This window comes from Phaseolus vulgaris, chromosome 2 (assembly GCF_051622355.1).
Source record: "Phaseolus vulgaris cultivar YP4 chromosome 2, ASM5162235v1, whole genome shotgun sequence".
In the NCBI taxonomy this organism is placed as follows: domain Eukaryota; kingdom Viridiplantae; phylum Streptophyta; class Magnoliopsida; order Fabales; family Fabaceae; genus Phaseolus; species Phaseolus vulgaris.
In genome coordinates this window covers 34,405,347-34,433,046 of record NC_143499.1, presented here as the reverse complement: position 1 = coordinate 34,433,046, position 27,700 = coordinate 34,405,347, and the positions used below count along the sequence as shown (strand labels likewise).

Sequence of the window (27,700 nt, the reverse complement as noted above, 5' to 3'; positions counted from 1 at the left end):
TCCATTAATGAAAATCAACTTGTATTAATGATCACATACCTTAAGCTACCCTTCATTTAACACTATCTTAAAGTTCTACAATATTTTTTTCTTTTAACTTATGCTTCCATTTCAACAACTTTGTTTTCTTAATTACTTATTTCATCTCCCTATGTTGAAAGTAATAATTATGGATTAGTATAACTTAATTTAACAACAACAATAAAAAAAATTAATTTTCTAACTAGAGACTAAATAAATAAAAATTAAAACACCATCTTTGAGTCCATGATGACCATCCTAAGGATATCTTGATTCTCAATTAACCAAATATTTGTTATTTGAATAACAAGCTCTAAAGTCTTCTTTTGGCCATGAATGTCCTTGAGCGTATCTAATTTATGTGACACTACCTAAATTTTATGATTTTTTTTAAATGCTACTATAATCAATAAGAGGAAAGAACAAATTGAATAATATAGTAACCACAACTACAAAAGATTTTTTTTTCATCACTAACCCCTGTTTGCTTCTATGGATGTTTTGTTCATAGACCAAAAAAGTGAGGGGATATCAACTATTTGGATCTAGGATTGTGTGGGGAAGAGAAGGAGATGATATGCATGTGAAAAGTAAATATCTCCTCCTCTCAAAATGAAGAGATGTAGGGAAAAACCATGTCAGCATCCCTTATTTCTAAATTTACCCTCATTTTAATGTATTACAGTGCTCAATTTGAATGCATTAGTATTTAAAAAAATGTATTGTACAATGTTTAAATATATTTAAAATGAAGAAACAAATCATCATAAATTTTAAGGAAGTTTTAAGTTTGTTTATTATTTTATAGAATAAAAATTATGTAAATAATGATAAACCAGTGTAAAAAAAAATATAGTTAAATAAAATCTTCCATTTATATATTAGTTATTAGAGTAAATTAGGTGATACCTATTTTTCAAGTTCTAATAAGATATTTTATTAAATGTGGTTGGATTTAGTTTTGTTTAAAAAAAAGAATATAATATATCTAATTAACATTGAAAATATTACCTGGGTTGGATCATGGGCATCAGCAAAAGGTTATACTAAACATTTTTCATTTTATTTATACTAGATATTTAATTTATTTAATACAAAAAATCCCTAAAAACAACCCATCAGTTATCCAAATTTTATATCTCTGTATCTTATATTATTTTATATTCAAATTTGAATGTTGATGGAGTTTTATGTTTTCAACTCACCTCTTCCTTCCTGTGACATTTGGTGGACAAAGGTGGGGAGTTTAGGAAATCCTAAAATGAAGACTTTTTATGGTTTCATGTTTGAATATTTAAAATTATATAAATAATGTTGTTTGAATTCAATCAATCAAATATATTTAAATAAGTAATCACTCTTTATGGGTAATTTAAAATTTCTCGTATTCTTTTTTTTTTCTCTCAAAATAGTGCAGTGATAATTAAACACTTAAAATAATTTTATTATAACTTAAATTATTCATTAGAAATTGAAAAGATAATTGATATATTAAAATATGTATTTATGTATTATGTTATGTTTTATTTGGTTTAATGGGTACAATAATTTTTAGATGACCCATGCATGCAAAAACATATTCTCTGAAAAGGCATACAAGGTCCGTGAAATTTTTCTTGACAAAGGTCCATGGTGATAAAATAGTAATTTTTTTAATATTAAAAAATAGTAATTTTCTATTTATATAAGATGTGATTTATTTTTTAATTTTATAGTATATGTTTAATATTTAAAGAAATTATTTGAAGTTCTGTTTTTATTTAATTTGTTGTTGTGTTTATATTAATATATTTCTATGTATAGTTATTATGTTTTAGTTATAATTTTTATGAAATTTTTTTCTATTGTGAATTTCGTTATATTTTTGTTGTTGTAGTTTTTTTTATTTTTCATTACTACAGGGTATTTAATATTATTTTATTTATTTATTTATATAAGATGTGATTTATTTTTCAATTTTATAGCACATGTTTAGTATTTTAAAGAAATTACTTGAAGTTCTGTTTTTATTTAATTTGTTAAATACATATCTTTTTTTAATTATAATTTTTATATTATACATATTTATATTTAACATATATTTTTTTTTAATTATAATTTTTAAATCTACTATGTGAAATTTGTTCATTTTTAAACAAAAACAACTCATTTTATTATTATTTTTTTTAACAGGCAATGCTAAATCTGTAAAGTAACACCGTTAAACAAATTAAAATTCTCTCACAACCATATTATCATTCACAAACTCTCATAACTTTTATCACACATCCACCCTAACATATTTCAATCCAAACACTCTCATTTTCCTCTCACATCCTCATATATCCACTCCCTCAAATTCCTACACATCCCCCTTAAATCCCTATACATCCCCTCCCCCAATCCAAACATATCATAAGATCTAGGTAACAATCAGTTCACCATTCATAATTTAAAAGGTAATTAAACAACTATTTTTTTTTTCAAGAAACAAAGATGTAATGTTTAGTTCATCAAATAATCTATAAAAAAAACCATAAATGTACAGTGTTGTGATTACAGTCAATTTGAAATATAAAGTAGTCTTCATTTTAAAATTATTTTCAAGTTGTAGGTAGGCATAAGGTTGTAGTTATCAAGTAATTGCTTTTAATATTGCCTAAAAGAATTTGCTATTAATTTAAAATAAAATTATATAACAATATAAATTATTTAAATTACAATTTCTATGTTAAAAATGATTTATTACAATTTTTAGCTATAATATAATTAACATATTTTTAAATATTTAATTATTATTATTATACATTATATAAATTAAGTTATACAAAATAAACATTTATCTAATGCACCCACTGAAATACCTGTTATAGATATATCTGTATCTTAAAATATTTTATCAGATAATAAGAGCTTAAACCCTGGGCAGAATAGAATTTAGGGTTTATAACCGTCTCAGTTCAGAAGCCTTCCAATTCGAAGAAAGCTCGACCATGGCCGGTTCGAAAGCAAATGCAAAGATGCAAAATCAGAAGCGAAAGCAGAGAATCGATGCCGAACCTCAAACTTCTTCCAAACGGCACCGTTTCGATGTTGCTCCGAAGCGTCACAGTCCCTGGAACAACCTTCAACTCATACTTTGCATCCAAGACAAAGACCAGGATCTTTCCAGGTTACTTTCTGTTTTGTAATCATATTTTCATTTTGCATCATGGCACAAATGATTCAATTCAATGCTGTGGACAATGCGTGTGTGCGTGAGGAGGGTGTTACTAATTAAAAAAAAATTAATATTAAGTCATCTTCAACAATATTTTAATCTGTTTTTTCCGCTTTCTATTAGCTATTCAAATGGGCACTGAGATATTTTTTTGTTCTTTTTTTCACAATGAGTGTGTGTTAGTGCAGTAAGGTCAATGAGGCATTTAATTTTGTGCAGTCAAGAGTGGATAATGGTGTTGGCGCTTGTGAGGATTGTAATACTATAAAACTTCCAAGACTAATAAGTTACCTTAATGATTGGATCGTGACATTGCTATTTCCTCCAAATGGGAAGAAAGACTGGGGAGATGGGAAGACACCACAGCTCGAGGGAATTGAGGCATACATGGATATTCGTTGTTGGGAGATATTGAAGTTCTGCTTGCAGGAGTCTTTGAAGTTTCACGGCTCTTGGAGTATGCCCCGGAACCTCCTACAAACTGTTCAGTTTGTTGCCAGAGATTTTCTGTTACTGCTCGAAGACACCTCTATCAGTTCAGGAGAAGTTATTATATCCGAAGAAAGGTGTAAACTGTATGGTACCACTATTGACTGTGTTTCGTTGGTATTCTTGTCTCTTGGTGGGTTGTCAAATAAAAACTTGGACTTGTGGGTTGAGACAGCCAAGGTGTTGCTTGATCTTGTGCTGAAAACTTATAGCAATAGCCTTGATGACAGCAATGTGGGTGCTTTTGCACTACGCTTTCTATGGTCGGTGCTTCAGCCATTCTCTAAGTTGAGTGTCCATCGAGCTAAGAAAGGATTTCATAATTTTGTGGATAAACTTCTTGAGCCGCTGTTGCATTTATCTCGTGAGTTGCATCTTCGGGTTAATGGAAGTAATCCCATTTGGACGTCGAGATTAATAGAGGCAGCGGAAGATGTTCTTTCTCACGGCCTTTTTCATCAAGTGCATATTTCTGAGTTTTTAAGCTTACATGGTTTAGAAAATGATGTTACTTCATGTGATGAAAAATCAAATGACTCAAAAGCAACTATTAAGAGTTATACTAGACATTTATTTGACGTACTGAACAGAATTATAGATAGGAAGAATGCTATGGCAATGGGTAGCTTAGGCTTGTTATTTCGCTTATATGCTACTTCAGCAAGAAAATTCAAACTGGATGAAGGGCTCAAGACAACAGAGAAAACAGGTGATTCAAGGCAACCAGTGTCAGGAAAACATTGTGACTCAAATAATATTTCGGCAGACATTCAAAAATCACTTTTTAATTTTTTTGTACTGATTATGGAACCCCTTTTGCTGAAGATTAATGCCTACATTGAAGTTGAAGCAGATGCCAATACCCTGTTGTTGGATCTTTATGGTTTACTCAAGTCTATTGGTAATTTGCTTGCTAGTTTTATGCGAGAGAAAGTTTATTTGAGAACAGAAGACACATCTGAAGGAGCTTGTCTTAATTTCTTGAAGAAAATATTTAATACACTGATAACTAGTTCTACTAGTCTACTCCATTTCTCCAATTATGATACAACTAACAAGATGGAGATATATGTTTTGCCTGCTAATGAGATTCTAGTTGCTATGGGATATCTTTTGCAGGTTGAATATGAGGTTATTGGTGAAGATTTGGTAAATTTATGGCTTCTTATCTTGTCATTCTCTGCCATTAATTGCAATTTGGGGAATGCTTTTGATCAATGCTCATTACCTTCTACTATACCTGCCCTGGAGTGCGAAACAATTCATCTCTATGGTCAACTTCGCCAGGTTCGTATTAAAATTCTGATTACTGGTAATTTATATTTTACTTTTTCACCCCCGACCCCAGTACAGCAAGTTTTAGAGGTTTTGCATGGTTCTGCTTTGTTGGTGGTTTTATTACTGTGTCTTAGACTCTTGGTGTAACTCTAGGTATGATGTTTGGAATAGGGGAGGGGAATAATGTTTGGGTGAAGGGAAATCTTTAATAAATTATTGTATTTTTGGTTTAATTCAGCTTATGTTGTATTTGTCTGCTTCTTATTGCCCCCCAAGACTAAGATGGAAATCAGGCTTGTCCTTACATGTTTGAAATGATATAGGTGGAAAGTGCTATTTTAGCACTGTGCAAAGCTATAAGGCTTATTATATGTCCTGATGGCTATACTGAAGAAAGTTCTTCTAGGTTCTTGACATTTCTGTCTAATGAAGTTCATTCTGAAGCTGTTGAAAGGCTGTTATCTTCCCAGAATTTCATTCATGCCATTTATAAAGCTGTTGAATCTATTCCAGAAGGGCAAGTGTGTGGGTGTGTTAGACAGATAAGAGATGATATTTCAGAATCTCTCAAGTGGATGAAAAATTTCTGTCCATTGGTTGATGGCAAGAAATTGCAAATGTTTAATCTTCAAGTGGAGCTGTTTGGTAGAGGGCTGTCTAGACTGTATTGTTTAGTTCTTGGTTCGGTGACAGTCACTGACGGTAACCGTAATCTTCTTGGAGTTTCCGTGAAAGAACTTATGAAATTAATGCATCCCTACTTGAGTATTCTAGGTGCACAACAGCCAGACACAATCTACAAGTTATTTTCTTCTGTCAGTGGAGAAACTGTTGATCACGTGGTTAGAAAGGGAAAATTTTTAAAGAAATTTGGTAGGTCTAGCCAATGGGTTCTTGTGTTCTTCTTTCAGTTGTATGTGTCTTGCCAAAGCTTATATAGGCAAGCAAGCCTTGTGTCTCCTGATTTGCCAAAGAAGTCTGCAGAGGTGGTGGATTACCCAGCATATTCTGCTGATGACCTGATGAAGAGGATTGATGAGATAGACTTTGGTTTTTTTTCTTGGATTGTTCAACCCTCAGGTTCCCTCCTTGTTGTTATGAAATTTATTTCTGACATATATCTTAAACATGGTTCAGATGATTATTCCCCTTTGATCTATATCTTTCAATCTATGGCTCTTCGAAGGCTTGCTGACTTGAATAAGCAGATTATATTGTTCAAGAATATGCAAAAGCAGCATTATTTGCAGAAGTCTTATAGATCCCAAATCAACACACTGAAGGAAGAAGCGGCTGGACTTACTAACTTTATTATGGAACATTTATCATGTGTGTTTCATTCCCCAATCTTTGTTTCTGATGATGTAATTTGTGAAGATGTAGTTTCTGTGGCTACTCATAGCAACAGATGTGATCTAGGAGTTTATTTTGCTAACGGAAAGTCATTGCAAGCACTCATTTGGTCAAATCTATGCAAAAAGTTTGATGTTTGGGGCAATCATGCTTTAAAGAAGCAATTGAAAAAGTTCTTCTCACATTTACTCCATGCTTACCTTCACAGTCTAACAAGTAGTTTTCAAGAGCCAGGTCTGCAAGAAATTGACAAATTTAAGCTGTTCAAGTGGGTCACTTTGTCACAAATATCATCAGAATTTTTAAATGGTTCACTTTTGTATAAACAAAAAGTAAGATCCTCCTTTGGTTATTCACAGTTTCTTTTATCATTTGCGCACAAACACACTCATATTTTATCTTTGCCAGTATTTGTTTTAGCTGTATAGACATCCTTAATTTCTTTCCTGTTTAATGCTCTGGTGTGATATTTTGAGAAAGATAAAGTTACATCTATAGGTATTCATTTCTTATTTTTGTTTTAGTTTGCCCACAGGAATCTGGCCTCAGTGTTCTGCCATGCTTTAGAGAAATCTGCACTGCCATTATTTAGTAATATTCCATGTACTGATGTGAGTCTTCGGTCATTGCCTAATTGGGCTGAGTTTTTAAGCACCCTTGACAACTCAACAGTGCTTATTGATGAGAATAAAGAGATTCTGGTTGGTTGTTCTGCAGTGGAAAGTTCAACCACTCATTCACACGGCAAACTTCCTGCAGATATCAGCAGAAACGAAAAGACTTTCCCTGTCACAGACAAAAATTTTAGAGATTGTGACCATTTACTTGGTCTCTTATGTCGGATGCGTGATATAAATTCAAGATCATTTTCATATCTTGTGACTTGTATTTTCAACCTTGAACGGTAAACTCATCTCTCTGTTGGATACTACCTTATGGTCTTTTGTTGTCCTGATAGAAAAAAAGGACTTGTATGTATTATAGAGGTGAAAATTTTCAACTAATGTTGAGGTAGGGAATTCCATCAAAAGTCTTAATAGCAGCCACTCCCAGGCCATTAACACTATCTATTACTTATTTAATAGGAACCTGGAATATAAAATAAAGAAAAGAAATGAATGATTTTATTTCTTGATTGAGAATGAACACCACCAGGAAAAAAATTATCCTGGAAATGGTGTTTCCCTTTTCTTAACTGAGTACTTGTTCAATTCCCAAATGCTAACTATTAAAGTGTGTTTCCCTTTACATTCTCCTATTTATTTATCTAAATAACCCTCTATAACTAGCTAATTGGCTAACTAGTATAGCTATTCCTAACTAATTCTACTTTCCTTCCTGTCCCAATTACAAATACAATCCTACGCCTTAGTGCGTAGGTTGGAGAGAGGCCTCTCTTTGATCAGTTGTTTTTATTCTAATAGACTTATCAGTGTTTGTAAATAATTTTACATCGACTATGAGAAATGAAACCAGTGCGGCTATATGATATATAGTTTTAGTGGGAAAGAGAAAGAAACAGAAAGAAAGAGGGGAAGACACAAGAATAACAGAACAGATAGGATAGAGAGAGAAGAGAAACAGAGACCAGAGAAACTGTGAACTGCACTCTTGATTACCATTTAGTTTGTCTAAAGTGCAGAAACCCTGCTTTATTTATAGGTAGCTATCTAACAGCTGACTAACTAACATTGTTTTCCTATTTATATTTTCACAATTCTATATTTGTCTTATATGTTTAAAAACAAGAAAGTAATTGGATGAAAAGACAACCATCTCTCTTAGCACAGAAATTTAAAATTTGTTTATGGTACATTCCTTTACCCTAACTGCAGAGAAAGAAATCCTTTACCCGTGATAAAGAATGCTTTGGACACATACTTCAGTTTTTTGTTCCAAAGATTTGTCTGAAGCTTATTTTGTGAAACAAATGATTCATTCTCAGTTCTGTCTACTTAAATTTTGCAGGCTTCTTGTCAGTGCTCTTCTCTATTTTCAGTGTACAGGGCACCAGGATTATTATTGTGAGTACTTAAGATTATTTGTCTCTTGTCGGAAGGCATTAGTGTATATATTAATTGGATTTGGTCAGAAGGCAGAGACTATCCAATCATCACCGAACACGGTTGTTTCTGGAAGTTCATTCCCTGTTTTATGGATTTTGAAGTCATTATATGTGGTTGTTGGGATTAAAGAAGCATTCTCTGCAAAAAATATTATTGTATGTAAATCTATGATGTTTTCCTTATTGGATTACACATCACATGTCTTGTTCAGCATAGGAAAATATCCAATTGTTCATGCTTTTTCTAATCATATGATTAGCCATGAAGAGAATCATTTGCTCCCATCTTCTCAGGATTCCCCCAAGCTTGAGGCATTGAAATGTTTAACCTTTATGGCTGAGAATTTGAAAGAGCATAAGCAGAGTTTGCTTGTTTCTATTAACAATTCCCCTCATAATGTCAGTGTGGGATTTGGTCTTACTGTAGAAAACATGATTAGATTGTTGTCTACAGTTTGTTGCTTTAGTAGAGTTTTGTGGGGCCTCACATCTTCCACTGGACAAACAGATGCTAAAGATATTGATGAAAAAGAAATATTAATGTGGAAAAGTGAGCATGCCTCTGAACTAAATAGTTGTATATCTTTTCTTGTAGAGCTTTCTGATGTTTTTGTTAACAAATTTCTTGTTGAGAGTAACCAACATTCCAAAAGTTCACAGAATATGCAGCATTCTGAAGATCCAGCAATGCAGGTATCTTTGTTAGGTACCAATTCTCTGTCACCTAAATCCGTAGTTTTTAAGGCTAATACCTCAGCTGGTGCACAAAACGAATGTAAAGCTGCTGCAACTTGTTTTACTTTATCAGCAGTTGATAATGTCTCTAAAAGTGTCAGTGATCTTGGAAGGGCTTTGAATCCAAAAGAGGAAAACCCTGTTGCCAGGGTTTTGGCCAGTTTGGATTACTCTGAGCCACAGGGTTTGAATAAGCCTTTGTTGCGAAGTTTGGTAAAGGGTGATCACCCTGAAATTGCTTTTTTGCTGAGACATCTGCTAATTGCTTTCTCATCTCTTTTGAGGTTAAATTTGCAGAAAAATGATTCTGTCCTACCTTCTAGTTTTGTACCTACTTTCATTGAAATTTCACAACTCCTATTATTAGAATTTGAAGAGATGGTTGTGGTCCCACAACAATCTTCTTTGCTTTTGTTAGATGACGCTCGCAGATATTTGAGAGAATTAGCATGTTATTTTCCTTTAACTGATCCTACTTCCTCTAGAAAAGTTTACACAGAACTGATTCAGATTCACATGAGGGTAATAGGCAAGACCATTTTGTTGCAAGGAAAAGGGCGAACACTAACCTTTCATGGAAGCCAGTCAAGCACAAAGTCACTTCATAATGGATTAGTTGAAGGTTATTCCTCTACTGAATTGCACTATTGCTTGGATGAATTTATAATTAGGCTGCGGAAGTCATTCAAAGCATATATAGAGAGGTCATCTGAGTTGCATCTTTTGTCTACTATACTGGTCATTGAGAGATCTCTAGTTGGTATTCTCGAACGATCTACCTTGAGTTATGATGTAAAAACAAGTAAAGATGGGGAGGAAATTTTGTCACTTGTTTCAGGTGGCATTGATTGCTTCAGCATGATTCTTGAATTTGTTTCAGGTAAATAAGAACATGGCTATTTTGAACTAGCATTTCATTTAATCATTTAATTAAAATCTGAAAATTACATCCTTTATTTCGTATCCTTTTAGTTGTACTTAAAGTCATTACATCAATACTATCTTCTGATTCACTTCAGAAATTTTGTAAATTTCACTTGATAGTAACTAAGAAGTTATTACAGTTTTATTCAGAAAACAAATCTGCATGTTTTTCTTTATGAAAGTTATTTTTAGATAATGGTTAACATTCTCACTGATATATTATGAGGTCTCTGACATTACTTTTTGGGAATTGTAACACTGCCTGTTACTTGTAAACATTTTGATGACCTCATTTCTTATAATCCTTAAAGCAAACCTAAATTGATGAGTACCCGGTTTTCAAAAGGAGACTATCAATAATTGCATGTTGGATGAAATCAATGCAAAATGCTGAATAAGGCAATGCATTCATATTATAATTATTCAATGACACTTTTTTTCTTTTTAAAGGTCGGAAAGGCTTGAAGATGATTAAAAGACATGGTCAGAGTTTAGTTTCTGCTGTTTTCAACATTATTGTGCATTTAAAGGCCCTGCTTAATTTTTATGATAACTTGGCATCTGGAACGGTTGCCAGTACTCCTGATCCTGGGTCAGCCATTCTCATGAGTGTTGAAGTACTGGTTACAGTTTCTAGAAAACATGGTCAGTTTCCTATGGATATGGGGTATGTGGGTCAAATATTACATATCCCTGCACTACTCTTTCAGAATGTTCATCAGCTTAGAGTTACTAACGCATCTGGTCCATCAGAAACATCGATAATTTCAGAACAGCGTATTTGTGATCCTGTAAACAGAGTGGGTCACGTTGATCACCTAGTTAGCCTCTTCTATGTGTGTTGTCAACTAATGTGTACCATTATTATGCATCGTCCCAGGTATGTTTTATTTTATCTTTTAAATCACTGAACAAAGTACAGCTTCTCATATTATTGAACGACTTGAAATGACAAATTTGCTATGGAATCTATATTTGATGTATTTTGATAGCATCTATCTGCAATCCGCTATTGTAATCCTGACAATTAGATGTTCCTTTGCCTTTTCGTTAACCACATCTTGTGCATTTTTTACAATCATTCCAGTGAGTGCAGACAGTGTGTTGCCCATCTTGAAGCTTCTGTTGCTGTTCTTCTTAATTGCTTGGAGACAGTTTCAGATAATGAATCAAAAATAAATAAGGGTTGCTTTTCTTCAGAAGAGCAACTGAAATGTGCTCGTTTTCTTCAAAGAATTTATGAAGAGGTTTGTGACATTCTTATTTGAATGAATTATGACCTTAATTTAACAAATTAATTGCCTTTTGCTTAATCCCGTTTGTTTTTGTATTCATGATGCAGATAGAACAGAAAAAAGATATCTTTAGCCGTCAATGTTCTCTGTTTTTATCCAATTACATATGGGTTTATTCAGGATATGGTCCCAAGAGAAGTGGCATCAGAAGGTTTATATACATGTCTCATTGTTTACTCATTTCTTTCTGTCAAAGTTTACCAGTTGAAGATTACTTTTCCATCACACTGCAGAGCCCCTTTTCTGTTTGACTTTCTATGAAGCGTTGTCCATCTGAAAATGCATCTAAATACCTAGAACAATTTATCTATATTAAGTCTGTCTTGCTCATATTTTTGAATCGAATAACAACTAGAACGTATTAATAGAGATGAAGTACATAACCATTAACAAATATTAATTATTGCATGGTTATTTGCAGAGAAGTAGATGAAGCTCTAAGACCGGGTGTCTATGCTTTAATCGACGCTTGCTCAGTTGATGATCTTCAATATCTTCATACTGTTTTTGGAGGTAAGTAATTACGACTCAATCAGATTTTATGAAAGGAATCAAAGGAAGAATCTAATTTCAATTTCGGTTTTGTAGAGGGACCTTGCAGAACTACCCTGGCAAGTCTTTTGCATGATCGCAAACTCACTAAATACGAAGGAAAAGTTTGATCTTGAAATTTTATTGCTATTTTTTTTTGTGCACTCCTCTTTTGGCCGAGAGCAAGCTATTCTTACCAGAGATGCACGGCGAGATAATGAATCAGTCAACATGTTTAAAGAAGTTGGCTATGTATCAACTGGATTGCACATTGTGGGTTGATGTGCACTCATTATTTGCCCATAGAATTGATTGAAAACGTGTCAACTAATATCATGGAAATCCAATACTATGTTTCTACAAATTGAATTTATATACTTCTGGTCAGGGACGATAATCTTCCCATATTCAATAGTTACACAGGTGCGTCAAAGATCAATATATTCTAAACACTTTATAATGAATTCATGGTTGGTTAAATGGATTTTTAGTCAGTTATAATTGAATAAACTAGTATTTGAAGGAGCCACCAGTGATCTATAATAGCATTCTTTTCACGCGTTAACGCGAATGTTAAATTTTTGTGATGGTTTCTAATTGTTGTTCAGTTTCAAAATGAGCAAGATAGACTTTATATAGGTGAATTGTTCTAGGTATTTTAGGTGCATTTTCCAATGGACAAACTTCAATAAAAGTCAAACAGAAAAAGGGGATCTGCTTTGTAATGCAAATGCTCTTCAAATATGGATGTCACCAACCTCTTCATAAATTCTTCCAAGAAAGCAAGTACATTTTTTGGCGCCCTCTTACCAAAGAACAAAAAAACCTTTATCCATTAATCTAAAACGGTCTCCAAGCAACAAAAAACAAAAGAAGCTTCAAGATGGGCAACACAGTATCCATTAATTTAGTCTTTTAAATTAATTTCCAAAAAAATTGTTTGTGTCCTAAATTTGAAATTGATCTTTATGGTTTATGTAGTTTAAAAAAAAATACTCTTTCTCTTCAGTTATCCCACGTGTGGTTTATGGTAAAAGTTTGTGATTAACAACGACAAATTACATAATAACGTATTTTGAACTTATACTTTCATTATCAAATTTGGTCTTGGTGTACAAAGATGAGTAGCTAATTCGCTAAACTTGGTAGGTGGATATTATCTTCATTCCAAATGATATCTTCCACTTCATCAATTAGTTCTTTGTAGAACTGTAAACATTAACAATCCATTCCACACAAGTTAGTAAACAAGGAAAATAATTTATGATCATAAGAAAAATATAAGAAGACAAAAGGATTCAACATCAAACAGTGATTTGTTTATTAAGGTTTATAGAAATGAAATTACCTTGTCAAAATCCCGAGCATCTCCTCCATTCTTTCGAATCGTAACCCTGTAAAGGTAAGGGTAGAACGAAGGAGTAATCTGAAAAAAAGAATTTAGAAAAGCATGAGAAAGTAGGAACATATCTTGCTAGTGGTAGAATCTTAAATCTTCAATTCAAAAACGTGTACCTTAACTTTTACAGATAGATACTCAAATTTGGGTCCATATCCCCCTTCAAGCACCATCTTACATGCATAATAAGAAATATTATCAGAAGTAGAACTTGATAGTAAGAAATATTATCATTACTGCTACATATTATTTTAAAGTTGTAATGCGTGTTAAAAACATTTTCTTACGTCTATCCTCTTCGTATGAAGATTCATGCGGTCTATAGGTTTTTCAAATCTTGAAATTATCTTACTCCCACAAAGACTGGTCCTGAAAACTCTTTTCCTTCGAGCAAGTACCTGGTTGCCAAATTTTGGAGAGAAGATTTATGTATTCATAGTTTCACTGATAAACAAAGAGTGGACCAACAGAACTAACTAGAATAAATAAGTATATAATACTATTGCAATGATGGAAAAAAGATCTAAATTTACATTTACTACTCGTTTGACAACTTCAAAGTTGATCGAGGGAGAGGTACGCAAATCATCGTATGCATTATTGATTTGATGTGTTGAAGGCCCCGCATCTTGCCCCGTCCCAACATGATCCTGTTCACAAAGTCAAGTACATTGAATCAAGGATAGAAATCAAACCTCTGCTGACTAATATTTAACAAAAAAACCTTTACTACAACTGCTTTAGATACTGAAACTAGTACTTACAGTGCCATTACTAATAAGTTCATCCTCATTATTACTATCGAACCATTCATCCTTCAACATCTCAACAATTGTAATCCGCTGTTTAATGCCACAGAAGAAGTCATATATATATATATATATATATATATGTATCAACATGTTAGTTTTTTTTAGATGAAGGTAAACAGAGAATATTTTTGCTAAAAACCGTATTGGTATATCTGATAATAATAGAATATGGTGTCAAGTACTTACTGCAGCAGGATTGGGATCAAGGATTCTCCTAATTAGTCTCTTTAAAGTTGGAGACAAAAACGAAGGACAACTGAAATCAGCTGCACATGCCTGTAGGTTGCAGTAAATAAAAAAAATGAAAAACTCAATCAACTAAAAATTCTAAGTTTGCAAAGGTAGATGATAGAACAGTAGCATCAGAAACATTCAGCGAGAATCACCTTCAGATATATAATCCCAATGTTCTCATTGTTGAAGGGTAAATCACCAGTCAACATTGCAAACAGAATAACACCACATGCCCATACGTCAGCCCGTGCATAATCATAGCCATTAACGCTTTCCACCTATATACATGATAAGAAAAAGTAGTAATATTATGAGAGGGAAACTGAATTTGAAGTTTAATTAAGAGACACTAAAAGGTATCATACCTCTGGGGCCCTATAATTTGGTGCACCGCATGGTCTGCCATGACAATACATCCCATGATTCTAATAGCATATGACAGCAGGATATTCAATTAGCAATTGTTCATAAATGGCCTTCTAATTGTTTGAAAAATTAGTCACTAATAATTAACTCACTCCAACTTCTTGGGACAGTGCACTCAGTCCAAGATATGATACTTTAAGCATTCCATCAGCACCCAGCAACAGATTCTCTGACTATAATTAATACACAACTAATAAACTACGTAAATAGGGGAAACAAAGCAAAGGAACAACATATTTATAATAATGATGTAACATAGTAGATGCACCTCACCTTTAAGTTTCTATGAGTGATACCGTTATTGTGACAGAAAGCCACAGCATATATAAGCTGCTGAAAATATTTTCTTGCTTCGGGCTCTGTCAGTCTCCCGGTCGTGGTGTTCTGGCTCAGGAAAAAACACCACAAAAGTTACACATTGTAGAGGATTCTGATCCCAATTGAAAATGTAAAAGAGTCTTACTTTAATTTTATCAAACAGTTTCCCATCAGTTGCAAGTTCCATTATAAGACACAACTGTGTTTCGGTGGAGATCACCTACAATGGAATAAATGCATCTAGACATAAATCACTTGAAATTTGAAGATAAGGAGATAAATGATGCAATTCAAGGAAGCAATCTTTCCATCTAATAACCTCATAGATATGCACCACATTCGGGTGTCTAATAGTTTTCATTGTTGATACGTTTCGTTCTATCTGCAATAGGGTGAACATCAGAAATTTATATCAGGTAAGACTGCATCGAATTCATATTTCTTTTAGAATCTTTGTTTCATTCTTTGTTTCATTATTTTTTCTTCAAGTGATAGAATAAAAAAGTGAGCTTACCAGTTCCAAGTCCAACACGTTCTTCTTTTTGTCTCTGAGAACCTTTTCTTTGTCGATAATTTTGACGGCAACCTTTTGTCCGGTGGCAACCTGAGTTGCATGCTTAATGGTACAGTAGTTTCCCTCGTACAGGGTCTCACCCAGTTCATAGCTTCCCATAAAGTCAATAACACCAACATCCTCCGAAGGTGGCGTCGATATCTCCTTCTTTTCCTCCATCTCTCTGTTCAGACCTTGTTCTTGCTAGCAACCCTCCTTTTCCCTTTCTTTCTTTCTTTATCCAAACATGCAAAGAAACTAACAAACTCTACCAAACTGTGCAGGTCAATAGTTATTATTATAACAACTTTTTAGTTGATCTTCTTGATGGAACAAGTATCAAGACACGGACAAGCTTTTTCTAAAAATAGATCTAATTTACTAAAAAAAGAAAAATATATCTTTAAAATTATCTAATTCAAAAATTCATTACCCAATATCAAATTATCATATATTATGCCTAACATTGGTTTAAGGGTTTTAAATTCTAAAAACTCTTTGCATGTTACACCTCAAAAAAATATACTAGAGATCCAACTTCTAAAGATGTAGTTGAAAACATGGAAAATATGAAAGTTTTTAATACACATGAACAAAGAAGGACAAAGAAGCTCAAAAACTTGAAAGAGGCTCACATTACCTCCAACAATCACAAGTTGAAGATCTCTATAAAATAACAAGTTTAGTTGTATGCAAGAACTAACACAATCATACACAATTCATGTGAGAGACTATGTGAATTATTTAAAATAAAATAGTGTAAAAAAGTTAGATTGTCTACTTGACCTTCTAAAGAATAGAGTAGTAATATGCTTAGTGAAGACTTACAATATTTCAATATTAAATGAATTGTTTTTTTAGATAAATATTATCATAATTATAATCATGTAGACAAGATTTTAAGAAGTACCTAGAAAGTGAAGACATAAGTTCCCTTTAATAGATCTCGATTAAAAAATTATGTTTTTCTCTTTATTCAATAAATTGTATAAAATGTTGTCTTTACTTTTGTTCTCTTATTAAAAAATCCTATAATTATTTTTTTCTAACTAAATAATTATACAACAAGTCTTTTTGGAGATTTATATGTCAAATTTTATCCATTTATTATTTGAAACAAATTGGTACGTTTGGCAAAGAGTTATCGGTGTTAGCATAAAAATAAAAAGTCACAAGAGTTTGTAAAACTAAACCTTTGAATCAAAATGAAATAGAGTGTTTTAAAAAGTCTTTTTGCATTTCTTTTGTGAGTGTTGCTTGTTTACTAGAGTTTTTTTAAGTGGACTTTTTTTTCTTATCTTTATTGGAGCACTAACGAAGAGGTCAAGAGACCCAATTAAGCTTCATAACCAACTTTAGGCTGCTTCTTCCTACACCTCCATACCTTCTTGTGTCACCCCCATATATTTTTTATATTCCAAAAAATACCCTTTTTTAATATTTCGGATTACATAATCTGGAAGTCTTTTTCTAGATCCAGAATTAGCTTATGGATTATGTAATCCGGAAGCTTTTTGTAATAAGATTCTGGATTACATAATCTGGAAGTCTTTTCTATACATAAGATTAGCTTTTGGATTATGTAATCCGAAAGTTTTTTTTTTCAGAGGTGTGATTAGCTTCTGGATTACATAATCCGGAAGTCTTTTCTAAATATGAGATTGACTTTCGGATTATGTAATCCGAAATATATCCGGATTACATAATCCATATGCTTATTTCAAATGCAAAAAAAAAGTTTTGGATTTTAAAAATTTCAAAAACACTTTCGGATCCAAAAACAGCTTCCAGATTATGTATGGAGGTGAAAAAAAAAGGAAAAAAACGGTATTTTTATATTTAGTACGGGGTTGGCAAAAGAAGATATGAAGGTGTAGGAAGAAAGAGTCCCAACTTTAGGGTTGTGTACACGAGGTAAGGTGGTAGTTACTCCTACGCCATTTACTTTTATCATCTTCAACTATCATCCATTATTTTTTTCAATCCATTTGTTGCATATTTTCTTATAGGCTGCTTCTTCCTGCACCTCCATACCTTCTTGTGCCACTCCCATAAATTTTTCTTATTCCAAAAATACCCTTTTCAATATTATGGATTACATAATCCGGAAGTCTTTTTCTAGATTCAGAATTAGCTTCCGGATTATGTAATCCAGAAGTCTTTTGTGATTAGCTTCCAGATTACATAATCCAGAAGTCTTTTCTATACATAAGATTAGCTTCCGGATTATGTAATCCGGAAGTCTTTTTTTCAGATGTGTTATTAGCTTTCGGATTACATAATCCGGAAGTCTTTTCTAAATATGAAATTGACTTCCAGATTATGTAATCCGGAATTTATCCGGATTACATAATCCATAGGCTTATTATTTCAAATCCAAGGGGGTGAAAAAAAAAGGATAAAATAATATTTTCATATTTAGTATGGGGGTGGCACAAGAAGGTATGGAGGTGTAGGAAGAAAGAGTCTTTCTTATATCTTGTTAAGCTTTCATTCCTTATCTCTCCATCAATCAAAGGGCTGCTTCTTTCTACACCTCCAGATATTCTTCCCTCACCTCCATAATTTTTATATTTAAAAAAACTGTATATTAGTATTAATTTAAAAATTTAAAAATAATTTTATTTTTTATATAATTCATATATAAAATGACAAAATATTTCGAGATATATTTAATAATAAAAGTAAAATTGAAAAAAAGTTATATAAAAATAGATGAATAACTAATTAATGATTATATTAATATATTTTATGAATTGAATAAAATAAAAAACTAAACGAAGGGTTACCTTGCTCTTCACTGAAACAAGTGCGGCCACCTTCCATAGAACTAGAAAAACCATGGGACCTGAGACATGTCTCACTCATTAACTACCTATCCCTTCGTCGACCCTTGCGTTGCATTACAACAAAAGGGTTTAGGGTTTTTGTGAAACAATGGATGAAAAAAATCAACAAAGTGTGCCGGTTCTACCATGGATGCGCCACCCCGTCGACGTCACTCGCTGTGAAGAACTCTCCCTCCGCAGGGTTCCTTTCCTGGACCGCCGGTACTTTCCTCTGATAATCCATTAATCTTGCTATTTATCGTTTTTCAAAATTAATTCCTCTCACAGTTTTCAATTTCACCAGGTTAAAGTCGGCACTAAAGAATATGGAAATCTCGAAGCTGTTCCCAGTTCAAGTCGCGCTTTGGCAAGAGATCGTTGGACTAGGTGACTTTGAGCGAGACCTTTGTGTAAACTCGCCCACAGGAAGTGGCAAAACCTTGGCCTATGCTCTTCCTATCGTGCAAAAGTTATTGCCTGCTTCCCGTGTCAAGTACCTCCGTGCTTTGGTTGTGGTTCCCACTCGTGACCTTGCCTTGCAGGTTAAACAGGTTTTTGATGCTATTGCATTGCCATTAGGCCTGTGTGTGGGCTTGGCTGTTGGTCAATCTTCCGTCACTGATGAGATTTCTAGTCTCGTTCACCTACCGGGGGATGATGAGGATTCAGATCTTGGGTTTTTCTCCCCATTCTGTTATCAAAGTAAAGTGGACATATTGGTGGCAACCCCCGGAAGGCTTGTGGACCATGTCCATTTGTCTAGGGGTTTCACATTGAAACATCTTTATTATCTTGTGAGTACTGAAATTAGTTAGTTGACACTCTTTGATAGAAATGATGATCATTGTATGATATGTTTCGTATATAGAAGTATGTGGTAACATTGTTGTCTTTCAAGAATATTATTAGTGTGATTTTTAATTTATAGGAAAAATAAATATCTTTTTGTTTGGAAATTCAACTCATTGTGTACGATTTTTTTGCCCTTAACTTCGGTGGTTTTGTTTGTGTGTTAACAAGTTAAATGGTGTCAGGTAGTTGATGAAGCAGATCGGTTGCTCCGGGAGGACTATCAGTCCTGGTTACCCACTGTACTTAGATCCACCCAATCTAGCAATAATGATGATGACGGTGGTGTCCCTTATTCTCCCTGGAACAGAAGAACATGGTAGGCTTAAAATTCGTTTGAATGAATCTCCCTTGAAATGTTTGTATCAATGAAAAATGGATAACATTGTGTGTTGCCCAGTGGATATAGCAAGTTGGTTAAGTGGACAACTGTTGCTCTTTCATGATCTAAGTTCTGATAATATGTGCTAGTAATTATGTAAATTAGAAGAAATTTAAAGAATATATAAAATAAGCATGGTTTTATTCCTCTACTAAATGTAGCTGTGCTTTTTATTTTTGGTTTCTTATCCATATTAATACAATAGCATTAAGTGTTAGTTGTTTTTCTTAAATGATGGAATTAAAAATAGCATTAAACCTTTGGTTAATTTTTTCTAATGATGAAATTTAAAATTTGATACATGAATATAAATAAGACACTGAAGACAATGAGGTTAGTTAGTCCGTCATGTTGTTAGTTCATAGAAGTTTTGCCTATAAATAAGTTAAGCTGTTCTATTCCAGACAGCTGAATGTAGACAGGTGGAAATGATAGTCAAATGCAGTGCACACTCTCTTCTTCTTTCTATCTATTTTGTCCTATTCCCCTCTCTTCTTCTTTCTATCTCTCTATATCAAAATATTCAGAAAGTAATTTAATAATAATATATGTCCAGTTTTATTGCCATAAAATTTTATACTTTGTATTGTTGCATTAATAGTCTTACTAGTTACCAGCTTTTTCAATTTTTAAAATTTTTATTGGGAAGACTAATATTGTAATTGGCATACTGATTTTGAAATTTAACATTTTTACCACGTTAATAGTCAAAGTGTAGTATTAAGACTTAAATGTATCTTTAATTGTTGCTTTTATAGTTCCTGTTGTCTTTGTTATCTTTTCATTTAATAGACAAATGAATGTTCACCATACTTTTGCTTGACTGATTTTTTTCTGTAGTGGTAGAGTTGAGAGCGGGTTCAGGCCTCACTTTAGGCTGGCAAAGGTGCTTTTATCTGCGACATTAACTCGAGACCCAGGGAGGCTTGTTCAGCTTAATATGCATCACCCTTTATTCCTCAGCACTGGCAAAATGCGGTATAGGCTCCCAAAAAATTTGGAATCATACAAACTGGTATGACATTGCATAGGATTTTTTTTCTTTAAATTTCTAAAGGGTGTGATGGAGATCATCTTGAGCCTTTGTCACCATAAATTTGGCATCTATTATAGCTAGCTAGTTACTAGATTTAATTTTTTCGAAATTTAAAATTTTATAGGTTATAATGAAAAAGTTCCCTTTGTGCTTTTAAATTTTTATGTATTGTAGATATGTGAAAGAAAGGTCAAACCCCTGTACTTGGTTGCCCTTTTGAAATCCCTGGGAGAAGAAAAATGCATAGTTTTTACAAGGTCTGTGGACTCAACACATCGTCTATGCAAATTGCTAAACTATTTTGGAGATCTGCAAATTGATATCAAGGAGTATTCTGGTCATCAACATCAACGTGTAAGAAGGTAAGTTTTGATTAGCTCGCTCTCTAAACAATTAGTTAAAGTTTTAAACTTTGAGCTGAATGCTCTCCTTGTATACTGGACATTATGCGAAACTTGTTCTGAAAGACATTTTCATCTTTGGAAAGTCGTGTGTTTATAGTTTCTACTTTAGGTTAGCTTATTATGTTTGAAACAACTTATATTAAAAGGCTTACTAAAGCTTACTTTTGAAATAATAGCTATATATCCCAAATTTATTGAAAACTATACATGCCAGTGTTTTGACAAAAAAATGCTACTTCTCTGCAGCAAGACACTGAATGAGTTTCGGAAAGGGCAGTTTCAAGTGCTTGTATCTTCTGATGCAATGACTAGGGGAATGGACGTAGAAGGGGTAAGAAATGTTATTAATTATGACATGCCCAAATACATAAAGACTTATGTTCATCGAGCTGGCAGGACTGCAAGAGCAGGCCAGACTGGGTGTTGCTTCACATTGATGTCAAACGATGAGGTATGAAGTTCTCTTGTCTCATTCATGGTTCTGGCTTGTGCTAGATTGAGTTTTATGGCATTTGAGCCATGGAAGAGGCTAAATTACGACTTCGTAATGAGTATTCAACAATTTCCTTCTTTCTCCATTAACTTTTTTTACTCACTATGCAACTAAGTTGATCTCTAGGATAGATTAGCCATTAGGTGAGTAGCTTATGCTCGGTATGATATATATATATATATATATATATATATATTTTAGTAGTTTTTCTTTTTACTAACAAATAAATTCAACAATTTCTTTCTTTTTCTAGTAACTTTTTTACTCGCTAAACGACTAAGATGATCACTAATATAGATTAGGTGTGTGTGTATATATATATATAGAGAGAGAGATTAGTGGTGTTTTTCTCAAAGATGCTGAATAATATTCCTGAGAATTTAATTTTTAACCTAGTTCAATGACATGGTGCATTTCAAATAGCCAAACTCACTTAGTGGGTTATGACTATTGTTATCGTTGGGTGCTTCATTGATGTTTTCTTCAGCTGTGTTTTTTGTTTCCTGTAAATAAGTTTAAGAAGCATCTCTTATCTGGTTGGCTCTTTGTATTCTTCTCTATCTTTTTGAATTTTTTTATAAAAAAGAATTAAATGAATTTGCTTTGGCTTGAATAAATAATTATCATTCTGTAGTTGAGTTTATGTTGATAATTTTTCATCCCTGTGACTCACTAATGTAATTTGTCATTACTAGAGTATGAATATTGTTTTCCTAAATCACTCTTGTTATTCTTATCAACAATTGTCCCATTCCAGGTTGGACGATTTAAGAAGTTGATGAAAAAGGCTGAGGCTAGTGCTTCTCTTGAGTATACTGTTCCATCCCGTTTGATTGAAGAACTTCATAGTACCTACCAATCAGGTAAATATCTTAAATCCCATTTTCTGTGTGTAATGAACAAACACCTTTCTCAACCATTGTCGTGGGTGGATAGACTGGACATCAGTTCAGTAGGCCATTGACATTGCTTGTAGCTTCATGTGCTATAACGAATATGGATATATATGGGATAAAGGGACAAAAAGGCAGAGACAGTATTGGTGGAAAGCTTCTCTTTTTAATTGAGTCACTATTGAATAGAAAAGAAAGATGTATAGCCTAGAATTATTACAGCTCTTCAAAAGGATAAGATGGAATCTAGGAGAAAAAAATTACAGTCTAATACAGCTCACTAAAAACATGGCAAAAGAAAGTCCTAGACTATTTTGAAAGCTTGAATTTGATCTTGGGCCATTGATCATGTGTGATCTGAATTTGTAACTTGGGCTTTTTTTTATATCCCTTACTAGCTAGAGATAGAAGATATCAACCAACTCTAGCTTGGATAAATTTGAAATACTTTAGAATAATACAAAGGAATTTGAAATTGAGATTGTATCCCTTTCTTAGGATCTCATATGTATAACTACTTTAGATAGACTAGATACAATGTACACTTTAGATAGACTAGATACAATGTATGAGAGGGAAGAAAAGGAAAATTGAAATGAAATAAATTCTATTTTAGACAATTTAATCTAACACTTCCCCTCAGGCTGGAGCATACAAATTGTATGTGCCAAGCTTGGAACAAATATATTCAATTTGAGGTCCTCTCAAATTTTGTTAGTACATCTACAAGTTGGATCATTTGATCCGACAAATGCAGTGCATATTTTCTTGGACAACAACTTTTCTCGTATAAAATGACAATCAATTTCAATGTATTTAGTCCTCTCATGGAATACTAGATTAGAAGCAATGTGGAGAGTTGTTTTGTTATCACAATACATCTTCATTGGCTGAATCTCTTAAAAGTATAATTCTTGTAGGAACTGTTTTACCCATATATGCTCACAGGTCATCAGATGCACTTGAGTAAATTATCCATGAATTTTGACTCTCCACGAATTGTGAAATCAAAGCTATTGCCAAACTAGTTGTTGTAGATGATTGGGCTAGGTTGTTAGATTTTAATCTTAAATATTCTTGATATTCTTCATTAGCGAACTTTGGCTCAGAACCTCCAAATTTGGAAATATTGGTTGTCTTGTCAAAAAAGCCATGTAAAGAGTAATAGTTCTCTTGGGTGTGTCCTATTCTCATACTATATGTGCATTGAGGACATCTTCTACCACCACGTCCTCCTCTAGTTCCATGACTTCCTTTCCCATTGCAGAAGATTTAGTAATTTCTTTAATATTTCTATTCTTGAGTTAGGACACGAAACATCCAGGAACATCTTCATTTCCTCCATTACTAATTGGGCTTCAACAATAAAAGACATAATGTCATTATTAGGCTACTTGAGAGAAGTCAATCGATTAGCGGAATCGTAGAGACATTGGATATCATTCACAAAAATATTTATGGCCTTTCTCCAAAAGGAATTACATGTTTTGAATGACCTGAGAGTGGTCAAGATGTTGGGTTCTACTGATTGCCAAAGTAGAGCACAAAGTTGAATAAGTTTCGTTCCACTGTTTAATTTGATCTGGTGGAATTGAACTCCCATGTTGAACAAGGTAAAGGCAAAAACACAGTCCAGTAATGCAACAAAGAAGAACAATGACCAACCTAGGGATTCTAGAGAGAGACCTAGGGTTTCAAGTGAGAGAAACTATGTTCAACACTAGAAAACTCACCCAATGGTCCTTGAATAAAGAATTGAGGGCGGAAATGGGCTGGGAATGCTTCAACAACTCAAATCGAGGCACATGGCCGCATATGGTCGGAATTTGAACAAGCAACCATCGGAGTTACATCGTGCTCCTCGAGGCACCCTAAACAAATAATTGAGGGCGAAAATGGGTTGAGAATGCTTCAACGACTCAAACCGTGGTGGTTCAGAAGATTCTGAGCACTGGAAAGCGGCGCGTGAGACACATGTGCTAGGGTAGTGGTGACGATTAGACGACACGTGGCCGCATATTGTCGGAATTTGAACAAGTGACCATCGGGGTTGGGTCGTGCTCCTCGAGGCACACCAGACCCATGCGTTGGAGGACAAAACTTTAGCACAGAACAGTCACCATGCCAGATAGAGTCAGGCAGAGCGAGATCGATGCTCTCTAATACCAACTTGCGAATAATACAAAGGAATTTGAATTTTAGAGAATGTTGCTTTCCCTCTCTTAATCTCATATTTATAACTACTTTTGATAGACCAAATACAATGTACGAGAGGGAGGAGAAGAGAATCTGATATGAAATAAAGTCTAGGAGACGAACTTTTACAAAATCACTTAAAAGCTAGAAATATGAATCATGTAAGGCGTGTATAGATCGGTTGAATCTTTTTTTCAGTAATGTTTAACAACTTCAACAACATTCAACGTTCTCAACAATTTTGATTAGCATGGGGTTTCTTCAATTTATTTGCATCACAAAAAGAACTGTTGGGATTCAGGGCTTTTGCTTTTCCCTTTGTATCAAAGTCTTTTTAAAATGTACTTGACTTAACGTTGATAACTTTCATTGTTGAACATTCTGTTTGGTGAAGGACGACCTTTTTATTTGTAGCTACTTCTGCTATACTGACCACACCAAAATGAGCATACAAGTTTAGGTTAGGGTGTGCATGAGTTAAAATCTTCTTTGGAGAGCATGAGACTTCTTTCTTAGGATACGACAATCATGCATGTAGAATGCATCCAAAGAGTTTATGTTTGAATGTCATCTTATATAGTTAGAAGCATTTTGGTCTTGTAGTTTGCATACTTGGCACCTCGTCTGATCTTTGATAGCTCACATCTCGAGACTCGATTGGTCTTGATAGCTTTCATCTATAGCATATCTTGGGACTTGTCTGGACTTAATAGTCCACCGTTTCTTTAGATTGCATTATGGATTTGTATCTTTTGTTTCACATATTGTATTATGGATTTTTATCTTTTGTTTCACACTACAAACTTCGTTAAATAACAAAAATTTGGTATTATTTGTTGTCATCAAAATCATTGATAGCTTTAGGTAAGATTCTCATATATAGACTTTGTTTGATTAGGAGTGAATTGTCTTCGTCTTAACAAAATGGTTAGGTTGAGAGACCTTTTTCTTTATGCTGTTTTGAATTTACAATAGATGTTTCATTTAATTGTGTTGGATGTCAAACCAGACATGCATAAGTCTCTGATATGTTCCATTGTTGGCAGCACTATCAAAATTGAAGGACTGTCGGAGGGAACCCAAGGATAAGTCCTGTCCAAAGATCAAAAAGAGAAGAATATAGATAGGGGAGTTAATTTCACAGGAATGGCTGCCAGTGATTTTTATACAGATAGGGGAGTTAATTTATTTTATTACTCTACTGGAGTTAATATATTTTATGATTCATTTAGGATCATATTTATTACTGTTTTATTTAATAATCATTATTTATTATAACCTTGCTATTTTTCATTTAAAATAAATAAATAATAATAATAATAATAATAATAATGTACTCTACTATTCATGTAATTGTTGAGATAGCTTTTCCGGTTACCAGTTATTAATCCAGTGAAGATACTGGATTAATGAGTTACTGCTCGAGCTCGTAATCACGCGATAAACCGCATTATATATATTGAATATATAAATTTTATGCAAAACATATTCTATAGTTAAACACTTATTAATTATGATTCTGGCCCGTAAAACTATAGTTGAAAATGGTTTTCCTTCAAAATGTGCAAGCAAGCCATGGAGAACTAAGTAGCCTACAAAGGTTGAGCAGTGTTAACTACGAGTTTTAAATTAGATGAACACACGAATTAATAAACTTACAGAAAATAGTTAAAGCATCCATTTGAATGACGAGAATACAGGAACTAATCTTTATCTTTTTTTTATATATATATTCATTAAAATACCATTTCAAGGAAGCATTACACCTTTGAAACAAACAAAAGATAACTGATTAAGGTGTGCATTTCAAATAGGATGAAGAAAAAACCCTTTTCCTATGAGCATTGTCTAAGTCTGTGCTGATTTCTATAGAGATTTTTTGCATTGACTCATTTTTAGAGTTCTTCATTTTAAATTATTAAAACATTTATAGTTTAATAATTAAATTAATAACTAATCTTTATTACTCTCTTTGATTTAGTTTTTTTTATTTGGAAAGTCTTTATTTCTTTCTTTTGCTATACAACTTTTCATTCTCCCAAAATTCACTTAAATAACTAAGGTATTTTTCCTCTTAACATAATCTTGATTATATTGGTAATTGTTATATTGCCTTTGTTTTGAACGAGAATCCGGTACTGACTCGTATCATTCTCACTTCAGGAAACCAAACCTCAGTTTTCTTGAATCAATAGTTTCTAAGGTTGACATTTGATTATTTCTATTTTTTTTTAATACTTTTATTTATTGTTTAATTTTTCACTTTCAATTGTTCAAATTCTGCTTTGTTTTTTAGATTTATATAATTATTATTGTTTTCTTGATATTTGATATTAAAAAAAAAAATGCGTGTGAAAGATAGATTAAATACACAGGAATAGAATGAAGGGTTGAATTATGTATAAAAACTTCTAATTTTATTGTAATAAATCGTCTAATCAAATTTAGTCAAATGCAAGATTTTGAATTGATAAACACTGTCAAAACCATTTTTAGGTCAATTGTATTTATTTTGTAATATATATTCTAAATCCATTTTAAAATAAATAGGAACTAAAGCAATAAATTTTAAATGTAGAAAGAAATACTCCGAACACATGTGCAAAGGGCAAACGTAACACACCAGTTAAGTTTGAATTTGTGACTTAAATATTTTTTCAACAAATTCAACTCATTTTTTTTTCATTTAATTTAAAATTAATCTTTTTAGTTATTGTAATTTTACAAAAAAAATATATTTTTAGTCTTTGAGTTAGATGTCTTATATATAGTTAAAAATATGTATATTGTGTTAATATATGTATGTAAATAGTTATATTTTAATGTCTTAATTAATATGAATTCTTTAAGATACTATTTTTATTGTTTTTGATATTCAAGTATGAGTTTCGTCTTACATATTTTTTTTGTTTTTAACATTTAAGTAAGAGTTTGGTTTTTCATTGAGTAGGAAAGGAAAGGATGAACATTAAATAAAAAATAAAGAC

At 32.8% G+C, this 27,700-nt stretch overlaps 3 protein-coding genes and 1 pseudogene across 5 annotated transcripts; 2 read left to right on the top strand and 2 right to left on the bottom strand.

Moving 5' to 3' along the window:
* Window positions 1–2,901: 2,901 nt before the first annotated feature.
* Window positions 2,902–12,277, top strand: LOC137811602 (Urb2/Npa2 family protein). 3 transcript variants are annotated; one of them, XM_068613402.2, is made up of 10 exons: window positions 2,902–3,172; window positions 3,440–4,996; window positions 5,311–6,672; window positions 6,865–7,244; window positions 8,309–10,020; window positions 10,515–10,944; window positions 11,152–11,311; window positions 11,407–11,510; window positions 11,781–11,872; window positions 11,948–12,277. In XM_068613402.2, exons 2-10 carry the CDS (start codon window positions 3,608–3,610, stop codon window positions 12,019–12,021), a joined length of 5,703 nt encoding a protein of 1,900 aa, XP_068469503.1. In that variant the 5' UTR covers window positions 2,902–3,172; window positions 3,440–3,607; the 3' UTR covers window positions 12,022–12,277. The 3 variants fall into 3 exon arrangements, with proteins under 3 accessions (XP_068469503.1, XP_068469502.1, XP_090154784.1); XM_068613401.2 differs by having other exon boundaries at window positions 3,409–4,996; XM_090298658.1 differs by lacking the exons at window positions 8,309–10,020; window positions 10,515–10,944; window positions 11,152–11,311; ... (1 more) ...; window positions 11,781–11,872; window positions 11,948–12,277 and having other exon boundaries at window positions 3,409–4,996; window positions 6,876–7,073.
* Window positions 12,278–12,961: 684 nt separating this feature from the next.
* Window positions 12,962–15,934, bottom strand: LOC137811601 (CBL-interacting serine/threonine-protein kinase 9). Its single transcript, XM_068613400.2, has 14 exons — window positions 15,594–15,934; window positions 15,399–15,461; window positions 15,225–15,299; window positions 15,035–15,145; window positions 14,854–14,934; window positions 14,701–14,760; window positions 14,488–14,613; window positions 14,288–14,377; window positions 14,054–14,131; window positions 13,823–13,939; window positions 13,577–13,687; window positions 13,406–13,462; window positions 13,239–13,316; window positions 12,962–13,099 (listed from the first exon to the last, which is right to left on the bottom strand). Exons 1-14 carry the CDS (start codon window positions 15,810–15,812, stop codon window positions 13,019–13,021), a joined length of 1,347 nt encoding a protein of 448 aa, XP_068469501.1. The 5' UTR covers window positions 15,813–15,934; the 3' UTR covers window positions 12,962–13,018.
* Window positions 15,935–18,400: 2,466 nt separating this feature from the next.
* On the top strand, window positions 18,401–25,991 carry LOC137811600 (DEAD-box ATP-dependent RNA helicase 1). The gene is made up of 8 exons (XM_068613399.1): window positions 18,401–18,682; window positions 18,765–19,254; window positions 19,495–19,628; window positions 20,532–20,706; window positions 20,902–21,089; window positions 21,378–21,582; window positions 22,382–22,487; window positions 25,760–25,991. The coding sequence occupies exons 1-8, from the start codon at window positions 18,570–18,572 to the stop codon at window positions 25,834–25,836; spliced, it is 1,488 nt and encodes a 495-aa protein (XP_068469500.1). The 5' UTR covers window positions 18,401–18,569; the 3' UTR covers window positions 25,837–25,991.
* LOC150029131 (uncharacterized) lies at window positions 23,388–24,120 on the bottom strand (annotated as a pseudogene).
* Window positions 25,992–27,700: the final 1,709 nt, after the last annotated feature.